This window comes from Lissotriton vulgaris, chromosome 4_1 (genome assembly GCF_964263255.1).
Source record: "Lissotriton vulgaris chromosome 4_1, aLisVul1.2, whole genome shotgun sequence".
Lineage (NCBI taxonomy): Eukaryota > Metazoa > Chordata > Amphibia > Caudata > Salamandridae > Lissotriton > Lissotriton vulgaris.
In genome coordinates this window covers 408151509-408176252 of record NC_141691.1, presented here as the reverse complement: position 1 = coordinate 408176252, position 24744 = coordinate 408151509, and the positions used below count along the sequence as shown (strand labels likewise).

The window sequence follows — 24744 nt, the reverse complement described above, 5'->3', positions numbered from 1 at the left end:
GATGGCAGCCTCGGCTGCTTTTGGCGTTCATGTTCTGTCTGCTGTCCATGGGTTATGATTTGTACTGCTTTCTTTTGATTAAATTGACCTGTCTGTCGCATTTCTGGTCTTTTTTGCTTACAATCACTGTGTGCTTGGGTATGGGCTCACTGTTAAGGAATGGGATGTGAAGACAACACGAGGAGGTAATGACTGGTTACTCACCGGTAATATTCATTACCCTGAGTCCTGGTCTTCCCGTCCCACTCCTGTGCCCTTCCCTCCCTCCCTGTGATTTTGTTTATGGTGATTGTTTTTTTTTCTGGGTTTCTTTGGTATTCTCAGGATGTAATTTTGCGCACTCTCCCCTTTATCCTCACCGGATTGGTGGCTCCATATTGGGGGAAGTGCTTAAAGCTCTGCTAGGTTTCAGGTTTCTGGGGAGCAGACTAGCTGCTCACTGTTAAGGAATGGGACGGGAAGACCAGAACTCGGAGTAAGGAATATTACCGGTGAGTAACCGGGCGTTATTAATGATACTATGCCAGCATCTTGTTGGGCCTGGGAGGCCTGAAAGTGCTAATAGTTCAGTAGATGGCTTGGCTGCACTCTTAGTTTACAACCCCCTTCCATTATATTTAGGGCTTGTTCCTAAAAAGTCTTCACACCACTCCAAAATTAATACTCACTAGAAGTGTCTTTGTATTATCATGTCTCGCTACGCATCTAACTCTGCCCACTAGCCACACCCCTAGCTCAATTTAATGAGTACCCGCATTTATATTTTCCGATTTAAAGCACTGGACAGCTCCCAATAAATAACACAAATTCAGGGATTGCACACATCTCGGAGCCACAAAGTACCACTTGCAGATGAGCTTTTAGGGCCGAGGTGCGGTTTCGTGACCTCTTGTTACAGGCGACACAACAGCACATGTTAGGAAATTGAGAAATGTTCTACCCACTCAGAGCCCAAGAAACAAACACCCCTAGATACAGGAAGTGATTGACACCATAAGGTCACGCACCAGTTCCTCGTAAACCGAGTGACACATGTCGCCTCCCCCTCAGGAAACGGAATTTGCTAACTTACGACGAGACTTCCCCTTTTCTGTCACAGTCGTGTTAGCATCTGTGCATTTAAGCGTATCAATGATTATTTATTTTACTGATTTGAGTAGCATTTCGTTTGCTAAACTCAAATTGCTGTCTGTGCCCCTCTTGCTTCCTTTCTCTGAGGATGTAGACTTCTAGGTGTCCCTGAAGCGGTAACTTCCTTCCTGAGTCGCAGGTCCCCTCATCTTCTCTTACTGCGGCAACACCAGCAAGCGCTGTGAGGCAGGTCACGTGACCGGCTTCCTGTAACGCGCTTAAAGATCCCGAGCAGGCCGGCGCCTTGCAATGATACCTAGCCGGAGCGTGCGAGCTTAACCACCGTTTCTTCTATTTCTTCCTGTAAAAAAAGTGACATGTTACGAAGGAAACCATCCAATGCCTCGGACAAAGAAGGCACGCAGAAAAAGAAGGTAAGGAACTTGAAAAAAGGCCTATTTTAATTCCTATGGTCTATGTGCACGTTGGGCCACTGGGGAACAGAATTGTGGATGGGCACAAGTGTGTCAAGACCAGTGGATGCGAAAGAAGCGAATGGACGACTTTTTTACCCACATATATTGAAAGATTTCAATTTCTGGATTTTCCAAATTACACCGTGTGTCTATACGTCGGCTGTTCTGTTCTTCCCAACACGAGGAAATTGGTCCTAAATATAAAGAGATGAGATGAAAAGAGGATGCTCCGATCGCCACGTGCTCTCGTTCATATCTCTTCATGTGTAACCAAAGTCTCTCGCTTTCACGAAACATCCTTTTAGTGCTGCTCATTCATTGGCCTCACCGTCTGAACAAATGTGGCCGTGGCCTCTTTAATGAACAAGAAAAGAATGTGCTTTCGGAACAATTTGGAAGACAGCATTGATATGTGATGCAGAGATATGTATTTTGTAGGTTGATTGTAAAAAAAGAAAGAAAAAAATACTCTTTCAAATTCGTTTGCAAAGCTCGCCCTACAGCAGAGTGTGTGTGGATGTGTGTGTGGCTTACATCTCACATGTCCTCAAAGTAGTGTTTTGCTGTGGTTCAAATGTACCGTGCAGTTTGCCAACATAGAAGTTGGCGTTTGGTAGCTCTGTAAAGTGTAAATAACAGACGTTTTTGTGACCCAATTTAATGTTACATATTTTACCAACTTTAGAGAGATACATGTTAGCACTGTCATTAGGAGTGCTATAGGTGTAGCTATGTTAGCCCTCTTTTATCCAGCGGACTTGGGTCATTTTACGGTTCTCTGCTGTTGTAAGAGCCGTTCTCATTGGGCGGAGTCAGGGTGGCCTGTATTATTATGGTTGGTTACAGGCCTGTGTGTCCAGTGTATTGATTGGCAATGGCTCTTTTTGGATACGAGGCATATTAAGATGCATGTTCTTTCAGGATTCAGGGGCATATCGTCAGAGGGGGGTGTTTGGAATTGAACACCACCAAATATTTTTTGAGTCGGCTCATGGCTAACAAAGACAGTCGGATGTGATCTAGGGTTGCTACATTTCCAATAGAAGAACAAGCATTGGCATAGTCAATAGGTCTCACATATGCCAATGCTATTGGCTTTGGGAATGTGTTTTAGCATTGATGTACACCAGTGTGGCTTCTGTTCAGCATGGCTAAAAGTTAGAGGTGCGGAGTGTAGTGGAAAGGAGAAGAGTAGAGTAGAGTGTCATAGAATGAAGTAGGGGAGTAGAGTGTCGTAAAGGGAGTCGGGGGGAGTAGAGTGTCAAAGAGTGGAGTATAGTGTTGTAGAGTGGAATTGTTGGAGCAGGGTCATATAGTGAAGTAGGGGAGTAGAGTTTAGTGGGTCAGTGTTTGAGAGTGTTGGAGTGGCTTACAAAGTCGCCGAGTCGGGTGGAATCGGGTGAAGTAGTTTGGATTGAGGTAGAACGGGGTAGATTGGGGTAGAGTGGGTGGATAGGAGTGGAGTAGGGTGGGGTGAAGTGGATTTCATTGGGGTTAGGTGTATTGGGTTGAGTGGAGGGGTTTGGTGTGGGTGGATTGAATTGGAGTGGGGTGGGTGGATTAAATTGTAGGGAGGTGCATTGGACTGGGGTGGGGTGAATTGGAGTGGGGTAAATGGGATTGGGGTCGAGTGAATTGTAATGGGGTGAGGTGGATTGGGATGAATTAAAGTGGGAGTTTGAATGAGGTACACTGGGGCAGGACAGATTGGAGTGGGGTGGGTTTGATTGGAGTTGTGTGGATTGGACTGGAGTGAGGTGGAGGTTTTGAACTGGAGCGGGTGGATTGGAGTGGGGTGGGGAGTATTGTGGTGAATTGGATTGGATTGGAGTGGGATGGATTAGACTGGAGTGGGTTGGAGTGGAGTGATTTGGATTGGAGTGGGTTAGATTGGATTGGAGTGGGCTGGATTGGATTGGAGTGGGGTTGGGTGTATTGGATTGGGCTGGATTGGAATCAGTTGGATTGAAATTCAGTGGATTGGACTGGAGTGGGATGGATTGTATTGGGGTGGATTGGAATGGGGTGGGCTGGAATGGGGTGGATTGGGGTGTCCTGCATAATTGTGTGTTAAAGCACTTTTTCATAAATTACACAAAAGAAAGAAACAATGTTTCTTTGTAATATTAAAACAAGTGAATCGTCCTTTTTTCAATAGAGCACCCACAAGCTAAAAAAAAACAAGTGTTTGCAAAGTGAGAAAAGACAACTTGGCAAAATGGGTCATTTTTCTCTCCTGTGAGAGAAACCAGATTTGCATACCAAAGGCAGTGGGCCTCTTCGGAATGCTAATCCATAGGCCATCCTGTGGGCCGGTGTGCAAGGCTTCCCTGTTTGAGCAGGCTTGGTTTATGGCCGCAGGAGAGCAGAGACCCTCCCCCTTGGGAGCCAGGCACTCGTCTCTGGTGGCAGGCTGCGCATCAACAGAAACAATTACATAGGCTTGGCATCTTAGAACTGAAACCAATCTCCATACTTCAAATTCATCAAACTTTCACGTGGGCGAAACCACCCCATCCATGGGAGGCGATCCCAGAACAAACATCCCTCAAGTGGCACTAATCTTCATGACACCAACCACAACAACCATATTGAGGGGTCTCATCCCAGAAGTAAGAGCAAGTTTAGAAGTACCTGTGTGCTGTACCGTGACACACTACCTCCTATATCTGACTCCCCGCCTCTGTGAGCAAGGGTGACACAAAATGAAAATGTGCAAACATGCTCAAGTGCTGCTCAGGACTTATTCCCTTCATTGCAAGGGATAAATTCATTCTCTCCAGCTAATAAAAAAAAACTTGACATCCCTCAGAATACCCCTTTGTTTGAAGTTTGAGGACAGAAGGATGGGTATGTGCTGGTGACGGCGTGAGTTTTCCAAGATGCACCACTTGAAGATGGAACAAAGTTCAGTCATTCAGTTTAAACATTTACCTACTACAACGATCACGCCTGAACCTGACATCATCATGTCCGGTGCATTTCTCCCCGAGCCGGCACTGAAGAGGCCCCAATCAGGAGGGAGCCACGCGCCCAGGACGGAGATCCATGCACATGCTGCTCCGGGTGCGGCCAGAGCTTTGGGGCAGCTGGGGGGAGAAGGATCCAGAGTACCCCAGCCTACACTCCTTTCCCCCAAGACGAGGTCACTCGCCTACTGGTCCAAACTAATGCCCCTACCCCTGACAATTATCCCCCACCACCACCACCTAAAGCCCCCACTCCCTGACTTCCCCAGCTCACCCCTGTCATATTTATTTGGCTATATAGTTGCCTGCTGGAAAATTCCAGACTCACCCACCCCTGACATTACTGACTAAACTCTGCCCCTGTCAGGATCCTCTGTAGTGCTTCTTGTGTATGGGTGTGGGTGCCTAAGGACTGTCGTATATATTTCCTTCCTCTGGGGTGCAAGGTTGTCCGTTGCGCTCTGACTAGGCTGTTCTGCCTGGGCTCATATTAAGCGTCCCTGATGACATTTATGCATTGTTATCCGCGTGAAATGCTACGCCTAAACTCGTGTTGCAAATCATGTTGACTGCTTTGCAATAGCTGTGATTTACTCAGTCAGATTTATGGGCTCTTAAATTTAGTATGCCTTTAGCTCTTGTTTGTTTTAATAGCTAGTAGCTCTTGTTGACTAAAGCTCATAAACATGTGTGACCTTGGGCTTTCAAAAACGGTGGTTTACAAACGTGCTTTATGAGATGGGTGGGTTAAAAGGTCACGTTGTTTGCCTTCGTTTAATGTAATTTATGGTTAACGAGTGCATTATGCCCCGTCTACAGGTACCAATGTTAGTGAAATGCCACTGACTGATGCAAGACCCTCTTCGGGCTTTCATCAATGCCTCGTGGGAGACAAAGGAGACACACGCACACACACACGCACACGCACACACACACACACACACGCACACACACACACACACACACACACGCACACACAGCCTATGTGCCTTCATAATTTAATATCACTTATTGATCTCTTGGAAAGAGCGCTGATTCAAGTATTAGTTTAGTTTAGTTATTAGTTAAGCACTGGTTGATTTAGTGACTTTGTGGTTCACCCTGACAAGGATTGTGATTGTGATTGTTGCTTGAGAAGGGCTCAGACTTCCTCTCCCCACCCCAACAAACAACCCAATTTTTTCACACCAACCAATAAAGAGATTGGAAGACTATTGTTAATACGACTCAGGTGATTGACTTTCGTACACTTTTATACCCTGTAAGTTTTTCCTGGGTTAATTAGTTTTGTGGTTGGCTGCTAATTATGTTCGGGGAGGGATGTTATGTTTAGATATGGTACTAGGTTGAGGGGGTCCTAAGAGCAAATAAATTGGCAGTTGTGCAAACACTACACAGCATGGCGAGTGGAATGGATAACAACAAGCTTTCTGTAACCAAGCGAAGACTTTATCAGGGCCACATGTGTGCTTCATTACATCAGTGGCCAGGCTTCTGAAATCCCCGTTAATAGGTTTCACTGTGAGCTCTCTACATCAGGGCCCAATCCATCATCTAATTGTTCTCACATGATTCTAAGGACCAAAGTGCCGTAAGTGTCCAAAATACACCATGTTAAATGATATCAGGAAACACTAGCACATTAATTAAATACATCATTCTACTGGAAGTTCATCCACGAAATTAACTCGGATTGCTACTAAGCGAGAATATATTTTATTAAAGGTGTATTTTGTATAAAGGTAAAATCAAAGGATCAAACTTAGGATGCAGTTTTACTGAATAGTTAAAGTGTTGTGCCACGAAATGCTGTAAAAAGAAAAAAGCTGCACGCGCACAAAGATGCAAATCTCTTTTTTCGCTGGTTCCTTGTTGAACATCATACAGTAGCACAGACAGAGGTCTGAGGTGTTGGTTTGTGACACTATCAGTTGCAGAGTGCGACTTGTCACGTTCCACCCCTCACTCACCACTTCCTGCACCTGCTCTGCAGAACACTTCCTGTACATAAAGGTCCATTTTGAGCTAGAATGAAAATATCTCAGCAGCCAAGTGTGTTAAACAAAAACTTTTAAAGGGTAAATTCGTGTTGCAACTAGATTTCCTGCTCAACCTCAAGTTAAATCGATAAAGACTACAATTGCCTTGAAACCACAACATTTCAAATAAGTTCCATGATGAATAAAAGGTCCTTACTATGATACCTGTCGACGCAGTATTACGTCTGCATTAAGGGACAGATGTATTATTGTATTGTGTTGTGCTTGCGGCACGCATGGTGTTGAAAAGGCACCGCAAAACTTGAGTCAGTTTTACCAAGCAAAGCAAAGCCACCGTGCGTGGTCGTCCTGCGTTGCTTTGTAAATCAGGAGAAATGCAAGGCAGCGCGAGTTGCTGCCTTGGGTTACTCTGCCCAGGGAAGGCGTTCCATGGGTGCAGCTTGGGTCTTACTACGCAACCACCCAATGATTTTGGTGCATTCTCTGATTTACAAGACTGGCCAACCTGGGAATGCGTCAAAATGCTACATCTTACCAGGGGAGGTGGAACGAGGAGCAATATCTTTATTTCTTCTCATATTTTTCCTATTTCTGAATGTACTGCCTTCTGCAGCACACCTTTAAAGAGGAAAAAGCCTCGAAGGATTGTTTTTGTGCAGGAAGGTGTTCCTTCCGGATTAAAAACTATCCTGACCGTGTTGGCGCCGGGCAGCAGATTGTGCACCAGCTGGCAGAGAGCAGGAAGGCCCCATATATTGGTAAATATGGTGCATTCCTGTGCTCTCCGTTTAATGCAGCCCAGCAAGGTGTGTTTCTGCGTTGCGTTGCGTGAAATATTGATTAATGTGGCCTTTAGTGTTTTGTGTAAAGAGAAATAACTTGCAGTACTTGTATTTGCAACGAAACTCCAAATTGAACATTAACAAGAAAACGTGTGTTTTGTCTTTTCAAGCAAATATTACGACAATGGAGGATACCTTAGTAAGATTCGGTGGGCAGTGACACCCAGACAAAAAAGTGCAGAATTGCAACAGACAGGCCTGGTTCTCAAAAACAAAGAATACATATACATCAGACATTTATGACCTTGCATGGTGTAGATTTATTCATTTTTGTAATTCACTTTTTTCTCAATTCCCTGCTGGGAGCCTTCAACAGCAGTATGTTTTAAGTAGTACTGGAAAACGTTTCTGGATTTGCAATTGCGATATGCAATAGTTCATATTGCGCAATGGGACTTGGGCGAATGCCATTGCATTTGTTCAACATCATTTATTTTCAGTTGAAGAGAAGCTTGTTACTACTCACAAATGTGTACCTTTGAAGGTACACACAAATGTTCAGGGCATTCTGGCTCTGCACCGCCCATTTCTTGATGATTGATTTAAGAATGGTAAAGATGTAGCAGTTTAGAATGAAGGGAGCGATTAAGGAAAGAAGGAGAGACAGTGAGAAAAATTAAGGAATGAATAGAGGAAGGCAGTCAAAGGGAAAGGAGGGAAGAAGAAAGGAAGGAAGGGCGTTGAGGTTGTGGTCTGGGCAGAGGGGTTGGGTGGAGCGGGCGTTCAGAAGTAAGGGAGGAAAAGAGTCAATAACGCCCTGGCAGGGAAGAGCATTACATTTCTCTTTGCTAAATAAAACCTCAGGCAGAGATGGAAACAGAGACTTGACTTCTGTTGTAGCCAAAGCCTCAAGTGATTATACCAGCTGGAAATACTGCAGTGCTTAATTTGAGTCAGTGATTTCCTATGCTCTGGACCTTGAACACCGACACGTATGACATTCTGCCACATGGTGGAGCTGTTTGTCTAATTTAGAATTTAGCACAACAACAGTTGTTTATTAATTCAATATACATTAAAATGCCTAATACCTGCCATTCTTATGGCTTTTAAGATCTTAAATAGTCTGAATTGTCACACTTGTAAGAGTGTGATGGTTAGTAGTTGTGTTGGTACTGTCACTAGCAGTGCTGGAATGGGAAATGGGTGGTGCAAGCTACAGTGGCCTCCTGATGCCGGCCCTGGCACTTGTTTTTCTTTTGTACAGTTTATAGTGTCATTCATTAAGTACCCAATAAATTCAGTAATTTCCGTCCAAATACCCTCTCGTCACTCACATGCATCTAAAACCGACAGGAACATCCAGTGTTGGGGGATCGGTGTCAGGTACGTACGGTGTAGAATGTTGTTTTGAATAAATTTAACATTAGTGTTTCTGGGCACCACTAGTGCCTACCCCACAACTAACTGGCAGTCCACTTGAGGCAAGCCCCTCCTAATTTTTCCTTGAGATGGCATCCTTACTTCAAGGCATGGCTTTTTTGTAGGGTAGCATAGCTCCAAGCAAAAGTGTCATTCTCCAGGTCTCCATCACTACAGTGCTGCTCTGCTGGATTCCACAGGTGGTGGAGGATGGCAACCAGCATCAGGAAGGAACTGATCAACTATAAGTAATCACCTACCACCATCAATTGGGAGACATGCACCAGCTACCTTCCACAATAACCTGCATGAAATGGGCTCCCTTACCTCGCGATGGACCAGTATGTTCTGCTATGGATCCCTTTATGTTGTGCCAAAATTCTCTTATGTGAACATTCATGATTGTGAAGAAGTGTTTTAAATGTCAGAATAAAAAGCACTGTAAAAGAATGGACATTTATCATGCGGAACAGAGCATTTCCAATTCTAGGTATTGTAAATGATGTAGACTGATAGAGCAATATGAAGATTATTGGGATAAATCAAATGCATTTGCGCTGTATGATGATTCCCCCACAGCGATGCCCACATATTGTACACATGGTTTAATAGCATAAAAGGCTCACATGATCAGGCAATTTCAGGTGTGAATTGTGTGAAATGTGTTCCAGTGTTACCAGTTTAGGGCTGTTGCATAAGAAAATCATGTTATCATCATTATCTTCGTTAGGATCCAGGATTTTGCTGGACTTGTCTGTCAACATTTTATGTAACCACTTTTCCTTTCGATGCTTTTGTGCTTTTTATGTTATGTCCATTTTTTGTCTCTGACAAGGGCTAATGCTCTGTTATAATATGCCTAAACATTTTTGTCTTATTTAACATTTAACTAGAACCTTTCTGTAGTCTGTTGTCTTATGCACCTTTCATTTTCAATATAGTGCCTTGCTTTCCATTTAGTTTTGTGACTTGATTACTTTCTTATATTTTGTAGCTATCATAAGAAGTTTGATTAAAATTGACTCCAGAGGATATAGCCTGTTGGAACTGGTGATTTGTTGTTTTGTTGATTTGCAACTACTATCCTAAATGTCTCTTCCTCTGCCAGACACTCCCAAACCTACCCCTCCTTTACCTCGATCCCTGTCCTCCTCCCCACCACCTTATTACTTGCACCTATTTTTACATCACCACACTGTGTCCTTATCCATCAGCACTTCTTTCTCATGTTTTTTGATTCCTTTGTCATTTTTTTCCTCCATCTGTCCACCACTCGTCTCCAGCCCTCCCCTCTAATTTCTTCTCTTTGGTTTGGTTCTCATTTTTGCCATCTAGCCAAATCCATGTCCTGGCAAATTCAAGCAGAAACTCCATATTGTTTTACCTACGCTTTTCCCCCCTCTCTTGCCTTACTTCACAAGATATGGAATTTATATTTCATGAGATCTGGAATTGATACTTCATGGGATCTGGAATAGTTTAATGCCTCTTTCAGGTGCCTAGTTTAATTTAGGGGTGAGCAGCGAGCGCCGGTAGACTCCGCTATGCGGTGTAGGCAGAGTTTTTGCCAAACTCCATGCTCCAAGCGAAGCATGAAGTGGCAAAACTCTGTGAACTCCATCCCTGCAGCAGAGTTTACACCCCAGTTCTTGTTTATTGCAGCTCTCAGTTTTCAGTGTTGTATTCTCTCTTTTCTCTGTAATTAAATCTTGATCTCCATTGCTGTTTTATTTGTAAGGGGCACTGACACCAAACTTGGGTATAGCCATGCTATAAAAAAAATTGAAAAAATAGATCAGTAAACCTCATTCCCGACCAGACAATTAATGTTAGAAATACAGATAATGCCTTGTGCTTCTCATGGTCGTCTTATCTGACTGTGAGTATCTCTGCTTCGCTCGTAACAACATCTCACATCTGATCACTTCATATAAATGCCCTCTATCCACTTAACTTCAGTTAGCTACGAGCGGCTGTCAAACAGTTCCCCAACACCTTCGAATTTTGGCTCAAGTTTTTTCTATAAAGCAAAATAAACCATGATGTTGTCAGTGACTATCGTGCCATTGCCTATTTCTAAAACCCATTGATGTTGCCCAAAGAGTGAATACGTTTAGCTAAAGGATTGTAAGACAGTCACAGCAGCAGTTAGATAAAACATTATTAACTCACTGTTTGGTACACTTAGCTTCTTTCACCTTGCTAACATTTTATGAGATCCCTCCTTGTTCTGAATAGATGCAACTAAAGCTGAGTTAACACGTGTGTTTTGTTCCAGTGTCATTTCCCACGACTCCCCTTCGCCCTCTCCGCTGAAATACGAAATACCATGGTGGATTTAACATACTGAATCTGAAAGCACACCCACTTGGGGCATAAATTATACTTCGGCAAAAAAGGTTGCCACAAAATAGGGGAGGTAGGTTGTGTAGTTCTTGTGGGTAGAGTCCTAGTACTGTTCTTCTGGGTATACACCTGTTACAACGCATCTTTTACAACTACCTACTGTTACAACGCGACTTTTACAACGCATACCATTACAACGCATTGCGCTGGGGGGCGCTCTAGGATAGGGAATAAGTATAATTTACTATCCAACACCTTCACTAGTGTCCACGGGGACTGGAGTTAGAATAGTAAATTATACTTACCACTATCCAGCACCTCAAAGCGCTATGCGTTGTAATGGTATGCGTTGTAATGGTCGCGTTGTAACAGTAGGTAGTCGTAATGGTATGCGTTGTAACATGGTACATCCGTTGTTCTGTTATGTTTATGGGTGGTGTTATAGTGCTGTATTGTTGCTGTTTGGTCGTGGTACTATGACGGGTTAGTATTGTATTGCTTGGGTGGTATTTTAGTGAGTGACAAAAGTTATGGGGTGAGCCATGGTGCTGTTAAGGGGGAGGACTTTGGTGAATCTGGGAATGTAACGGAGGTGGAATTTTGGTTCTCTAGTGAAAGGATGGTTGTAGTGTGGTAGTGTGATGCTGTAAGCTAATGCAGTGATGTGGTGGTCTTGTAATCATGGGGTGGTATTGTATGATTTCATGTGGCAGCACAGTACTTTTGGATACAGTGGTGATTGGTTGTTACTTGTTTTGTGGGGTTCCAGTGTATTGTTTTGGCAGCATCCCTGTGGTAATGCAATTCAGTGTGGTGATAGTGCATTGTTGTGTATGTGTTTCAGTGCAGAGTGGTAGTGGATTGCTCATGTTGGTGTTATGGGGATGTGAAAGTGTTTGTGTTTGGGGTGGTGGTGGTATACTTGGGTGATAGTGTGGTTCTGTATAGATAGTGTTAGTGTGGTGCTGCAGGTTGTAGAGCCGTTCCTAGTGGTTGTAGTGTTGTTCTGGAGCAGTAAGGTGGTGGTGGGCGTGATAATGTGGCTTTCTGAGGTGGTAGCGAAGCCATGGAGGTGGTGATGGTGAGTGATACTGTAGTAGTGTGGTATGAATGGGAGAGTGCAGAGCTGTGAAATGGTGGAACTTTGATAGAGGTCATAGTGCAGATGTTGGGGTTGAACTTTGGTGAGGTAGCAGCAATGGCGGTGACAGGGAGTTTGGTGATGTGAAGGTGTGGTGTGATGCTGGTATGTGTTGCTGGGAGGTGATAGTCCAGTATGATGGAATTGTGCAGTGATGTTGGGCGCAAGAACAGTGTTTATGAATAGAGTAGTAGAATGGCATGGATTGGGAATGCACTAGCGTCGGGTAGTGTGATTGAATAAGATGGCAATACAGTGGTTGAAGTGTGGTCATAGAGCTTAGAATACAGTTGATGTTAATAAAAGTGTTATGAGTAACACAACAATGTAGTGGTATGTGAAAGTAGTGAGGTGGTGGAGTGATAATATAATGTTGGGGCTGGTTGTGTGTTGAAAAGTGTAGAGTCAGGGCTGATTGGTAATTGAGAACCACAATATACATCTGTCAAATGACAGATGAATAAAGTGCTTCAAATAAAGAAAGTCAGTGCAGTATGTTCACCAGGCAGAGTCACCACCATCTCACCTACACTTTGTAGAAGTTGATCTCTCAAACATTCCACTGACGCTCAAAGAGCTCAGCAAAGGTTGTTAAAGATATATTTTCATCAACGTGAATTGACCAGCATCCTGCAGCTATCTCGTGGTGAGGGGCCGAATAGGATCTAGCTTCCCTCTGTTTAGTAGCTTTCCTTGGGCTGAATGGGGGTTTCCCAGCAGGGTAAAGGGAGCAGCAAGGGAGCCCAAGAAAGCTTCAGCAGAGCCACTGGCGTAGGAGAGAGTGAGCTGATTGCCAACACCACCCTGTGAAATGCACCTTTGTTAGTAGTGTATCTGCAGATCCGAGAGTCCGAATAATGTTCTGTGAGCTACAGGGCAGCTTCAGATTCTTTTATTCGAATGGTGGGCAATTGGGCAGAAGCCCACTGACAATCAGCGTCCAAAGCATCCTTCCAGTTTCCAAGGTCCTGAAAATCAGGCTGACTCAGTCTGTCCCGACTCATAGGGGAGTCTGGGAACAAAGAAGCCCCTGCTTATATGGTCCTTGTATACAGGTCAACTCTCTGGGGCTTCTCTGGTGGGGCATTATGTCTTTTCCCTCCTAACAGGCTAAAGACAAAGAACTGAGCAGATGGAAGCAGTCATTGATAGGGCTATCTTCATTTGACAGCACTCATCCTCCATTTTGCAAGTGCAATTCTTGATATAGAGTAAATATTGGCACTCATTATGTGAGCACCCATAAAAACAATCTTATACCTTATTACGCATATACTAAAGTTCATGAAGGGCTTCACCAACAATGATTACATGTAACATCACCCTTATTAAGAAAATATTATTCAGGAAGAGCTCTCATTAGTACCAGTGCTTGGGGCTTGGTACTTATATACACAGGAAAGTGAATTGGACACTCTTGTGGGTGCTTCTAGGAACCCCAAAAATAAACTCTATGTTCCCAAAATGCCTGGGCTTATGCTGAGATTTTTTAAAAAGGAACTCAAGTAAGGGTTAAAAAAAACCAATGGGCATCTCACCTTTCGGGGCTCGCCAAATGAGTGAGCCTGAGGAGAACCAGTCTGCAATTTCGGAATCCCTTAGGTTTAGGGGCTCATCAAACTTTTGCAAAAACAAAAAGATGAGGGAAATTTCAGTGGCCAGTCAGTCAGTCAAATTTGCTTTGTTCGAGATAAAACTCATAAAAGCACAGTACATTGATTAAAAAAAAGGAACAATTTTTGTTCAATGTTAAGATATTAAAACATAAAACATGTTTAGACACTCCCGAACTTATCATTTCATTTTTACAATACAATTTTAAAATTTTAAAAAGAGCAATATTTACCAGAAATACACAGTAAAAAGCATTTTGACATCAATAATTATAAAATTCATCAAAAGAACAACCGAAGTAGACAAAATCATAGGGAGGTTCCAGTAGATACCCAAATTTGGTGGTCTAAACATTCCGATCATTTGAGGAGGCAGGAGCTAAGGATTAGAATTAATCAATCTATAAGATTTTTCACAGCAAGTAATTCTTTCTAATGGACCATGTCCACCCTAGAAATTTAGCAACCGCCACAGAGAAGACCGGCAATGTACTAGTACAAATTAATCTTAGAGCCACCTTACTATCCCATATGCCTAGCGATTTGCACATCGTTCTTAGCCAAAGACGTCGGGGAATTGAGTAGGCGCTACAAACAAAAAGAAGATGGGAAACATTCTCAATTCCAGTTTTGCAAGCCGGACAAAAATTAGAATGAGCTTAAGCCCATCTACCTGTTAGTGATCTAATCGGAAGCGAACCTGCTCTAAGCTGGAAGTAGAGTTTCCTATCCTCAGGCTTAGAGATGACGTCCCAGTAGGGCTCTAAACTGGGCAAAACTTTCGCCTCCAAATAGCAACCTTCCATGGAAGAAGGGTCAGCATCATTCCAGTTCCGATAAGCTACCAATTCCCAGTATTTATCTTTGAGAGTGGCTTTCGATGGAAACTGGGCTAACACTGGGTTCTCCCACAACCCCTTCATGCCCATATTCTCCAGGATTTGTCACAATTCCTTTAGCCAGCCTATCTTATGATATTTATCCATCTTGATCACATCCAAGAAACCCTGAGCGTAGTGCGCAAGTTCAGGGGTAACGCAAAAAATGGGAGGATGTCACAGCAGCTCAGTATGTTTGGACTTTTGTCCAAACAGTGCTGATTTCGTTTGGGTTGTTGTGAGGGGTATTGTTAGATTTGGGGGCCTCTAGTTGGCAGAGGTAGGTACCTTTGTCCAAATAGGGACCCTTGCGTCTAGCCAGAGTAAGGGGGCACACTCCTAAAAAAAAACCCTGCTCACCCCCTTAGTAGCTTGGCAAGAGCAGACAGGCAGTGTGTAAAGCATTTGTCAACACATACAGTAATCAAGTGACAACACCACAGATGAACACCACACAGGTTGTATTATAAAAATAAGTATCTTTTATATAGACTTAACACAAGACCACAAACAACAAAAATCCACAATACTGCACTTAAAATGGTAGAATTAGCTTAGTTCTCTTTAGATGTTAAAAATGCGACACTTTGAGTCAATGTGCCATTGGATGCGTAATACTATACAATGAAAGAGTTGCACGGAAGGTGATGCGTCAGTTCCTGACTCGCAGGAACGGTGATGTGTCGGTTTCTTACTGTGCTTCAGTGGCAGCGCGGCTGGCAACGCCGTGATGCAACGAAGATCCAGTGCGATGAAACAAAGATGGCGTCTTCTTGATGCGACACACTTCTCCAATGATGCAAGACGTCTTGACTCGATGTGGCAGCTACAGCGGCGACACCCTTGTTCAGTGATGCGATGACAGCGGCTTTGGCGGCGTCACTCTTCTCCGACGATGCAAGACGCTTCGGCTCGATGAGACAGCTGCAGCGGCGACACCCTTGTTCAGAGATGCAACAACAGCGGCTGCGGCCCGCTTCTCTGTGGATGTGAGGTGCTTCTGCGATGCGATTTGAAAGGCATAGAGGCCTTTGCCTATTCCAAACCAGTTCTGGTCAGTCTTGGAGCACTCTGTTTACATGACTCCTTCTTTCCTTTCACAGTACAGGGCAGAGACATCAGACGCACCACAGGAGGTGGAGCCACAAATGTGGAGGTAAGGCACAGCCCTCTTCAGGTCCCAGGTGCAACTCCTCCCACCCATCTATATGTAGATCTCTCTATTCAGCCCTGTGCTGACTCACCCTGTCTCCTGGAATCCCCCAGTCCCTGTCACTCAAACTCCAGACAAGGAATACGCAACCTAGCAGAGGCAGGCTTGGATGGTTAGACAAGAAAATATCTACTTTCTAAAAGTGGTATTTTCAAACACAGAATGTTAAAACCAACTTTACTAAAAGATGTATTTTATCATTCTGTGTTCAGGCATACTAAAGTCGAATTTCTACCTAGTTCCCCGAGTAAGTTAGGATTATAAAATGTAATAATCAAACTGCCCATTCTGGCCTAGAATGAACAGGTAGCCTTGCAACAGTGAAATACCAAAATGGCTGTAATTCATTATTAGGACATGCCACACACTTCCGGGCTTGTCCTACCTTATACTTACAATGCACCCTGCACTTGGGCCTACCATAGGGGTGTCTGATATGAAGAAAATGGAAAGTTTACGGACTGGCACGTGGGTGCACTTGCCCAGTCAGCATGGCAGTACCAGACTGCACACAGGCTGAGCAATGGCAGACCTGGGACACATTTTACAAGGATGCTTCTGTGGGTGGCACAACCAGCCTACCAGCAGCATTTGGATTACCAGTCCTGGGCACTCCTGGTGCACTGTACTAGGGTCTGACAGGCAAACTAAACCAGCCAATCATGGAGTCACAAATCCATTCATCAATTTACAATAGGGAGAGCATATGCACTTTAGCACTTATCAGCAGTGATAAAGTGCCCAGAGTCATAAAACTAACAAAAACAGGTCAGAGAAAGTACAGGAGGAAGGCAAAAAGTTCAGGGATGACCCTGAAAAAAGGGCCAAGTCCAACAGGTATGTTAGCACATGAGTGATGCTCATCAGTGTACTGCTGTGAGACGAGAGTGTCGTGATGGGATTGAAGTTGTGGTGGTAATAGTGCCATTTGGGAAGTAGAAGTGTGATACTGTGATGTGTTAGATCAGTGATAGAGCAGTAGTAGGGGGGCTTAGAGGATGTTGTTGTTACAGTGCTGTGCTAGAACTAGCGTAGGTATGATAATAATGTGATGAGGGTGGTAGTTTGCTGCTCTGGAGTTAGAGCATTGCCGGAGATGGAAGAGTGTTGTTGAGGGTTATACTGCTGGGGTGCAGGAATCAGTGTTGATTGGCACCATGGTATTCAGTTAGAGATGTAATAGTAGGAAGTACAACACTTGTGAGTTGGTAGAGCAGTGATTAGCTGTGGAAGTGCTGAGCTAGTAATAGCTGTTGGGGTACTGTGCATGTCAAAGTGCTGCTGGGGAACTGCGGTGAAGGACTGCGAAGCAGTTGTATGGTGGAGTGGGTGGTAGTGATCTGATGGATTTTGTAGTGTGATGGTAGGAGGTTGAGTCAGAGCTCTGAGATCCTAGTGGAGTTGTCTGAAGGTAGTGTAGTAGTGTAAGGCAATCGGGTAAATTGGGTAGAATGAAGAAAAATAGTAATGTGATCAAGAGGCCATAGTGTGGTGGTTTAGCATGATAGTACTGCAGTGTGGAAGCATCAGTGTGATGGTGTGCTGTGGCAGTGTGCTGATAGACATGGCTGAAGAATTCTGGGGGATGCTAGTAAAGCGGGGTGACAGTAGAGGTAATGCAATACTGGGATCAGAGTGCAGTGCTGAGATTGTTGTCATTGGTGGAGAATGGCAGGGTGTTGTTCTAAGGGTGACAGTGTATGACCCTGGATGCATGTCATAATATTGAGTGCAAAATATCGTCCGGCCATAATGTCATATCCATAATATATCCATCTCCAAATATTATGTAGGTAAATATATACATAGATAATTACAGAATTATGATTCATAACTCCTTCATGATATTGTAGTAGTCAATCTTCAGGACATGGATTTTTGGTATTGATGTTATTTAAAACTCTGATTTGTTGTAGAACAGCTATTAGGGTTGAGTGTTAATGGGGTGGAAATCTGATGTTGTGAGTGGTATTGCGGTGGTGGTGGACATAGAGATGTCTGTTCATAGTCTTGTGTTGAGGTTGGAAGACTAACGCTGTTAGTTTGTTATTCGGTGGTGGGCAGTGGTGATGCTATGGAGATGGGATAGTGTGCTGTGTGGGGATGGATCAGTACTGGGGATACTACTACAGAGTGAGGGTGGTAGTGCAGTCTTATAAACATTGCAACATTGCTCAGCAAGGTAAATTTCAGCTGCTGCTATCTGGTGTGAACTGAATGTCATAAAATTGAATCCAAGCAAGGCCAATTCAGTCTTTCCTACTTCCAATGTTGATGCATAGAACACCATTTAACTTTATTTTTTAGACTTTTTTCCGAGGCATATTGTACAAATATATTTGATAATCCTTGTAGGACATTTCCCATTATTGGTATTTTTACCGAATAATCTGTGAAAAGCAGAATTGAAAATCCAACAAACCCATCATTTTGACCACAGCCTGATATTCAACTAAAATGCAACATATGGACTTTTTATATAAAATAATCTGTAGAGAGGATACTTAGAACCTAGAACTATCCTCTGCCAAATTCAAGGGTTTCAGATTGTTTACCATAGTTCCCCACCCTCACCTGTGTGCTGTAATCACTGTAAAAGAGCATTAGAGCACTCAAAAGCCTTAATGTATGTTCAACCCTGTAAAGTACACCAAAACTTATTTTGGTTTTATTTATAGTCTTGAAAGCAGTTTGAATATATGTAAATGGTCATTAGATCTTTTCTCACTCTGCACCTACTACTCATGATTAAAGTTTGTGTGAGAAATTCATGGATCACACAGAATTTGGGCATGTTAAACAAAATTACACGTAATTATGTGAAATGTAAATTCATCATTTAGTGCTGCTTTATAACTTAAAATGCATCTTCACATCAATTTTTGACACGAAGATGCATTTTGCACTAAAACACAGCAAAAAGCTCTAGTACCACAACAAACAACTGATCACGGTCTGGTTGTTCTAGTGGTTCCTGCGCTCCAATGCTATAATTACGCTGCAAACATTTAATTTTCACACAGGCCTACTCCTCAGTCCAAGCAGCTCTTTCTACATCTCTATGCCACCTCTCACTCAGTTATCCTTTATTCTCCCTTTATCCCTTTCCTTAGCTGCCCTCTCCTTGCTAGTACACTACAAGTACTTCAGAACTTTTAGGTGATTAAAGCATAGATGCTGCAGCATTATCACCATCATTTACACCACCAGCATTACCATCATCATCACCATTACATCTCTATCACTTCCAATAACACCACAATTACCACCAACATTGCCACTACCATCACTATTACCACTATTACCACTGCCACTATCCCACCATTATCTCCATTACCATCACCCCCATTTCCTCATAATGAAAATCACCAATAGATCACCATTACCACTACTATTACACCACCATCATCACTGCACCATTACCACACCATCATTATCATCTTAACTGACATTACTACCACTATCACCACTATTAACATCAACACTGCCTCCACTGCCATCATTACCATCGCTAACAGCCATTACCACCACCACCATTATCACCAACATTACTTCTACTCCCACCATTATCACCATCATCTCCACCTTTACCGCCACCACTGTCACCACCAACACAGCATTATTACCATATATAATACCATCGCTATCATTGCCACGACCACCATAACTACTAGTGCCATTACACCATCACCACCACCACCACAGCACCATTTCTATCCCCTTTTCATAATTTCACTACCTCTACAAACACCATTAACATCACAGCCCTGACCATTGTCATCTCCACTCGGTTACCTATACTCCCACCATTATTAGCAAAATCACTACTACCACCACCTCCACTACAAACACCACCATTACAACACCACTATCAGCATCATTACGGCCAGTGCAATCATTAATACCTTCATTATCAATAACACAGTTGTTACCACCACATTACTTCCATCACCATTAACATTACCAGGGTTACCATTACCACCATTACACCACCATTACCACTACCTAAGTGTTTGGCTTACAACTGAAAATGCAAGGCAGGTCTTTTGGTTTTGCCAGTGCTTGTTAGATCTGTTGATATTAGAGCTGAGACATGATGTGATGTGGACATACAATGTGGACACCCTTTCTGAGTGATGGTGGCAACTGCCCCTCAATCGGAGCTATGCTGTGACTGGTGGCAGTGGCATCTTGCATATAGTGAAGGGGCATAGGCCCTTTTGCCTGTATCACTGCTGGAAGATTGCCTACTGGTTCTCTTTGATTAAAGGTCCACCTAGATACAATAACTGACGTCCCTTGACTTCATCATGTCCGGGGTGTGTCATGATGTGTGGTAGGGAGTAAACTAAGATGTTTTTGTTCCGTGATGTGTGGGCTAGCAAGATATGGTACTTGTTGAATAGTATGCTGGGGTGTGTTATCACATGGTCTATTATACGCTGGTGTGATCTGGTGTTGGTTGATGTGCTGCGGCGTGGTACAGTGTGATATGGTATGGTATGATGTAATGTGATGTGCTGTAGTAGGACATGATGTGGTACTGAATGGTGTGATGTGATTTTGGATGGTGAGATATTGAGAAGTAAGGTATGTCATGTTTTGCCTATTATACATAGCACAAAGGCCACCATTCCCAACCACTGCTTCAAAGAGATTATACAGATGCCAATTTCCTAAAAAGGCACAGTGACCTTTAATTGATAAAACATATCCAGACTATAAAACAGAAGTAATGTATCATTTTATATTTTCTGAGTTTTGCACGGTACGATGTGGTGCATTGACGGATGGGGTGATGTGGTGTACTATGTAAAATTGTGGTGTCTTATTGTGTGGTACAGATTATATTGTGTAAAGATACTTAACTAAGATTCCCAAAAATATGGGAGACTGTGTGTGTGTGTTTCTGTCTGAGTGGATATACGTATTTGCATTATGAAGTGTGAGAAATTGGGTTACTGGTTGAGGAGGGTGAATCTCTTCTCAAGCAGCAACCACAATTCTTCTCAGAGTGAACTCACAAGCCAACTCTAAATTAACCTGTGCTTAGCACTCAGGTAGCCTTGTCACAGAGCAGTCAGGCTAAACTCAAAGGCAATGCATAAAGTATTTGTGCAAGACTTTAATTGGTAAAACAGTGAAAAAAAACACAAAAAGAATCAAATTGGCCCGTTGTTTAATAGATAAAACAAGACCAAAATGACAAAAATTGCATTAAAGGAGTGTGCTGCATCCCCTAGGTCCACAGGGGCTAATGAAGCACCTTAAGCCTGCTTCCAAGGGTCCAGGACTGCGGTAGCACTACTTAGCAGGGTAGACTCACAGTTGTCAGAGTCCACGAGCAGGTGCAAGGTTGCTAGAAGCCTGTTATGTCTCTGAGGTTTCGGATCAGGAGGCCAGCCAACCCGCCCTTGGAGTCACTCTGGTTTGAAGAGATACATGTCCAGTCCTTGTGGCCCAGGCAAGAGGGGAGCAGGTCAGCACTAAAAAGCTGTAGGCCAGCAGAGTGTGGTCCAATAGAGTGCCAGTGCTTCAGCAGCACAGCAGTGCTTCTTCCTTGCAGAGTATTCATAGGTCCAGAGGTGGTGGTGTCTGAGGTCTAATATTTACACCCAGTTGTGCCTTTGAAGTGGGGTAGAAGCTTCTAAAGGTTTTTCCCTTGAAGTCCCCAGGCATCCTGCCTTCCCTGCCCTGGCTTCAGACCTACAACAAGCTGTATTCTGTCCAGTGTGTGGAGGGAGGACACATCCTATTCAGGTGTAAGTGGGGCTGTGTCCAACTTCTCCTTCCCATCCTAACTCTGCTGAAGGAAGCTGGACTCTGCCTTCCCTCCAACTGATCTCCAAGGGCTTGTTGGTTTGCCTTCTGTTGCTTGAGATTCAGGGATATCAAAGTCTTTAGGCCTGCTCCTGTGCCTGACTCACTGGAAGTGGCCCAGATACCTGTAACATGGATTACGATGCATCTTCTGCCTGTGTGTAACAGAACCGGCGCATCGACCTAGTTGCAGTAGTAAAAATCGGCTTATTGCATGGGACCCAACCCTTTGCCCCCAGAAATTGATGCATCGGACAGCATATTGCCACCACTGCAGCTCGGTGAGATCAACGCATCCCCTCAACTGTGTGACAGAATCCAGTGCATCGTTCAACAGCTCTCCACTCTGGCTACCATTTTCTGAACTGGTGAATCGCCTTCACTGTGTGTAGAAGATTAACGGATCTCACAGTTTACAACCAGGAAAGGTTCTGTTGTAATGTCCTTTCTCTTATGATTTTCATAGTACTTGTACTTGTGTGCTGTCCCATTTTACTGCTTTTCCCCTTCTTCCTTTCTCTATGGACTCTCCCTGCTCACTCGCTCTGCTCCGACTTCGTGTGCTAGTGGAGCTGATGGTGTGATAAAGGCTAAGTTGAACTTACCTGGTCCAGAGTCTTACTTCAACATTTGGTGACGAGGGTGGGAAGAAATGTGTGAGTTCCTGAAGGATTGGTCCATATGTAATTTCAAGACAGCATTGTACTGCCCCAGGGCAATTGGGCTAGTTGAAAGAGTCAATCCAATGATAAAGGAATGCTTGCAGTTATCCCTTGCATCTGACAACCCGGCATACAGGGCTCTTCAATGCATGCTATGGTCCTATCTTACGACATCTAATTTAGTTACCAATGTCTCTCCATTCCTGCCATCAAAAGGGATATTGAGAGGAAAAAAGTTGTCATCTAATTGGTTGGGTGGAGGTGAGCCCAAGTGGGTGAGAAGGGATGAGATGAATCGGCATAGGGTACTTCACCAAGATGGTTACAAAAGGAGATATGATGCCAGACTAGGTACCAAAGAGGGCAGATGGAAGATGGGAGACGCTGTTCTTGTCAAATTACCAGTACCATGTCAGGGAGCAAGGAACACGTTTTCCAAGCCCATGAGAGTGGTCCAAGAGAGTAAGAATGTGGTTAACCTGGATGATGGAAGAACATGTGGCATGGATAGGTTGTCTGTGTGCCATCACTCCCTGGTTAAGGATAAACACGTGGAGTTTCCAGAGGGTGGCTCTAGGAAAAATTATGATTGTAAGAGTATGAAACCACACAGAGCTCCAGGGTGACACAGAGATTATATCCTGCATTAATCAGCATGTTTCTGTTGTGTAAGAGTACCCCTTGTTAAAATTCTAGTATATTCCCTCATAGCCTGCACATCCATTTTTTCTACTAATCGTTGTACTCCTGTTAATTATGTTTCATGTTATCGCACTTTGAGACTGTCAAATTGTATTGCATGTACCACAGTAATGACTTTGTGATTGTGGCTATTCCAGTTTCTCTACATCATCATCTTGTTTTGTTAGGAGGGAGATTTGTTGTAATGTCCTTTCTTTTATGATTTACATAGTATGTGTGCGCTGTCCCATCCTACGGCTTTCCCCCTTCTTCCTTTCTCTATAAACTCTCCCTGCTCACCTACTCTGCTCCGGCCGCGCGTGCTGGCCAACATTCTATGTGCTGGTTAGCAGTGACAGTTTCTAGGCTGCCTTCGGAGCGACCGTGGTGTGGAGGCTGATGTTGAAATAAAGGCTAAGTTGAACGTACTTGGTCCGGAGTCTTACTTTAACGGGTACCCGGTTCACCGGGTCCTGCATGGGTCTGGTAGCCAGTCTGCTGTTCCATGAGGTCAGCCCGAACTTTAACTTTGCTCCGGCCAACAGCGATCTAAAGTAACTTTTTTAGCGCTAATTGCTTCTAAGCACCTTATTACATTTATTCCTTTAAAATTCAATATCTCAACTTCTATACATTGGATTTTGGTCGTTATGGTCTTATTTTGTTCAGAATATAATAACCTACGGCCACATGCATCAAGGTATTTAGGAGTCGCAAACTGTGCGGTTCGGTAAAATCAGCCGTTTGCGATTCCTAAATATCTTTTTAGTATGCATCAAACATTTTTGGAAAAATCGCTATTTTTTGCGAATTCCAAAAATGCGATTGCTTTTAAGGAATCGTAAATTTGCGATTCCTTAAAAGCAATGCATGATTGCTTTTGAAATTGCAAATTCGCAATTAGGGGGTGCAAATTACCACGAGGGTGAACCTCGTGGTAATTTGCAAAAAAGTTTTAAAATGCACAAAATTGCATTTTAAACACTGTAATGTTACAGACACACATGTCCTTAGGGCATGTGTGTGTGTAACATGCACTTAAAATTCCATTTTAGGGGTGAGGGGGGGTCATTTGGACCCCCCCTGCACCCATGGAATGCATTAACATTTTGCGAATCGCTAATAGAAATTCGCAAAATGTCAATGCCTTCCCATTGATTCCTATGGGCCTTTTGGCCCATAGGAATCAATGGGAATTGCGAAATCGCAATTTAGAATTCGCATAATATTTGCGATTCTGTAAAAATTGCGATTTTTACCAAATCGCAAAAATTATGCGAATTAATTGTTGCATCCCGTTTTGCGATTCCTTATTTGCGATTCCCTAATTTTCGCAAATAATGATTTGCAAAACCTTACATTGATGCATGTGGGGGCTAGTGTTCGAATTCTTTTTGGAGTCTTTTGTGGTGTTTTAATTGTACTACTGTGTATGTTGCAGAAATACATTACACATTGCCTCTTTAGATAAGCCCGACTGCTCTATGCCAAGCTACCAGAGGGTGAGAACAGGTTATCTTTTAGTGGGTATCTAGCATTACCCTGACTAGGATTGTGTCTTCTGCTTGGACAGGGTGCATACCTTTGCCAACTAGAAACCTAATTTTTAACATACAGTCCCTGGGTACATGTAGTCCCACTTTGTTAGGGTCTAATAAGTAAATTAAATA

At 43.4% G+C, this 24744-nt stretch overlaps 1 protein-coding gene across 1 annotated transcript in view; it reads left to right on the top strand.

The window, feature by feature from the left end:
* Positions 1-1095: 1095 nt before the first annotated feature.
* Positions 1096-24744, top strand: part of SASH3 (SAM and SH3 domain containing 3) — a 200993-nt gene continuing 177344 nt past the window's right edge. The window contains exon 1 of the mRNA XM_086918809.1: positions 1096-1505. Coding sequence (XP_086774935.1) covers positions 1449-1505 — 57 coding nt within the window. The 5' untranslated portion in view covers positions 1096-1448. The remainder of the gene's footprint in view (positions 1506-24744) is intronic.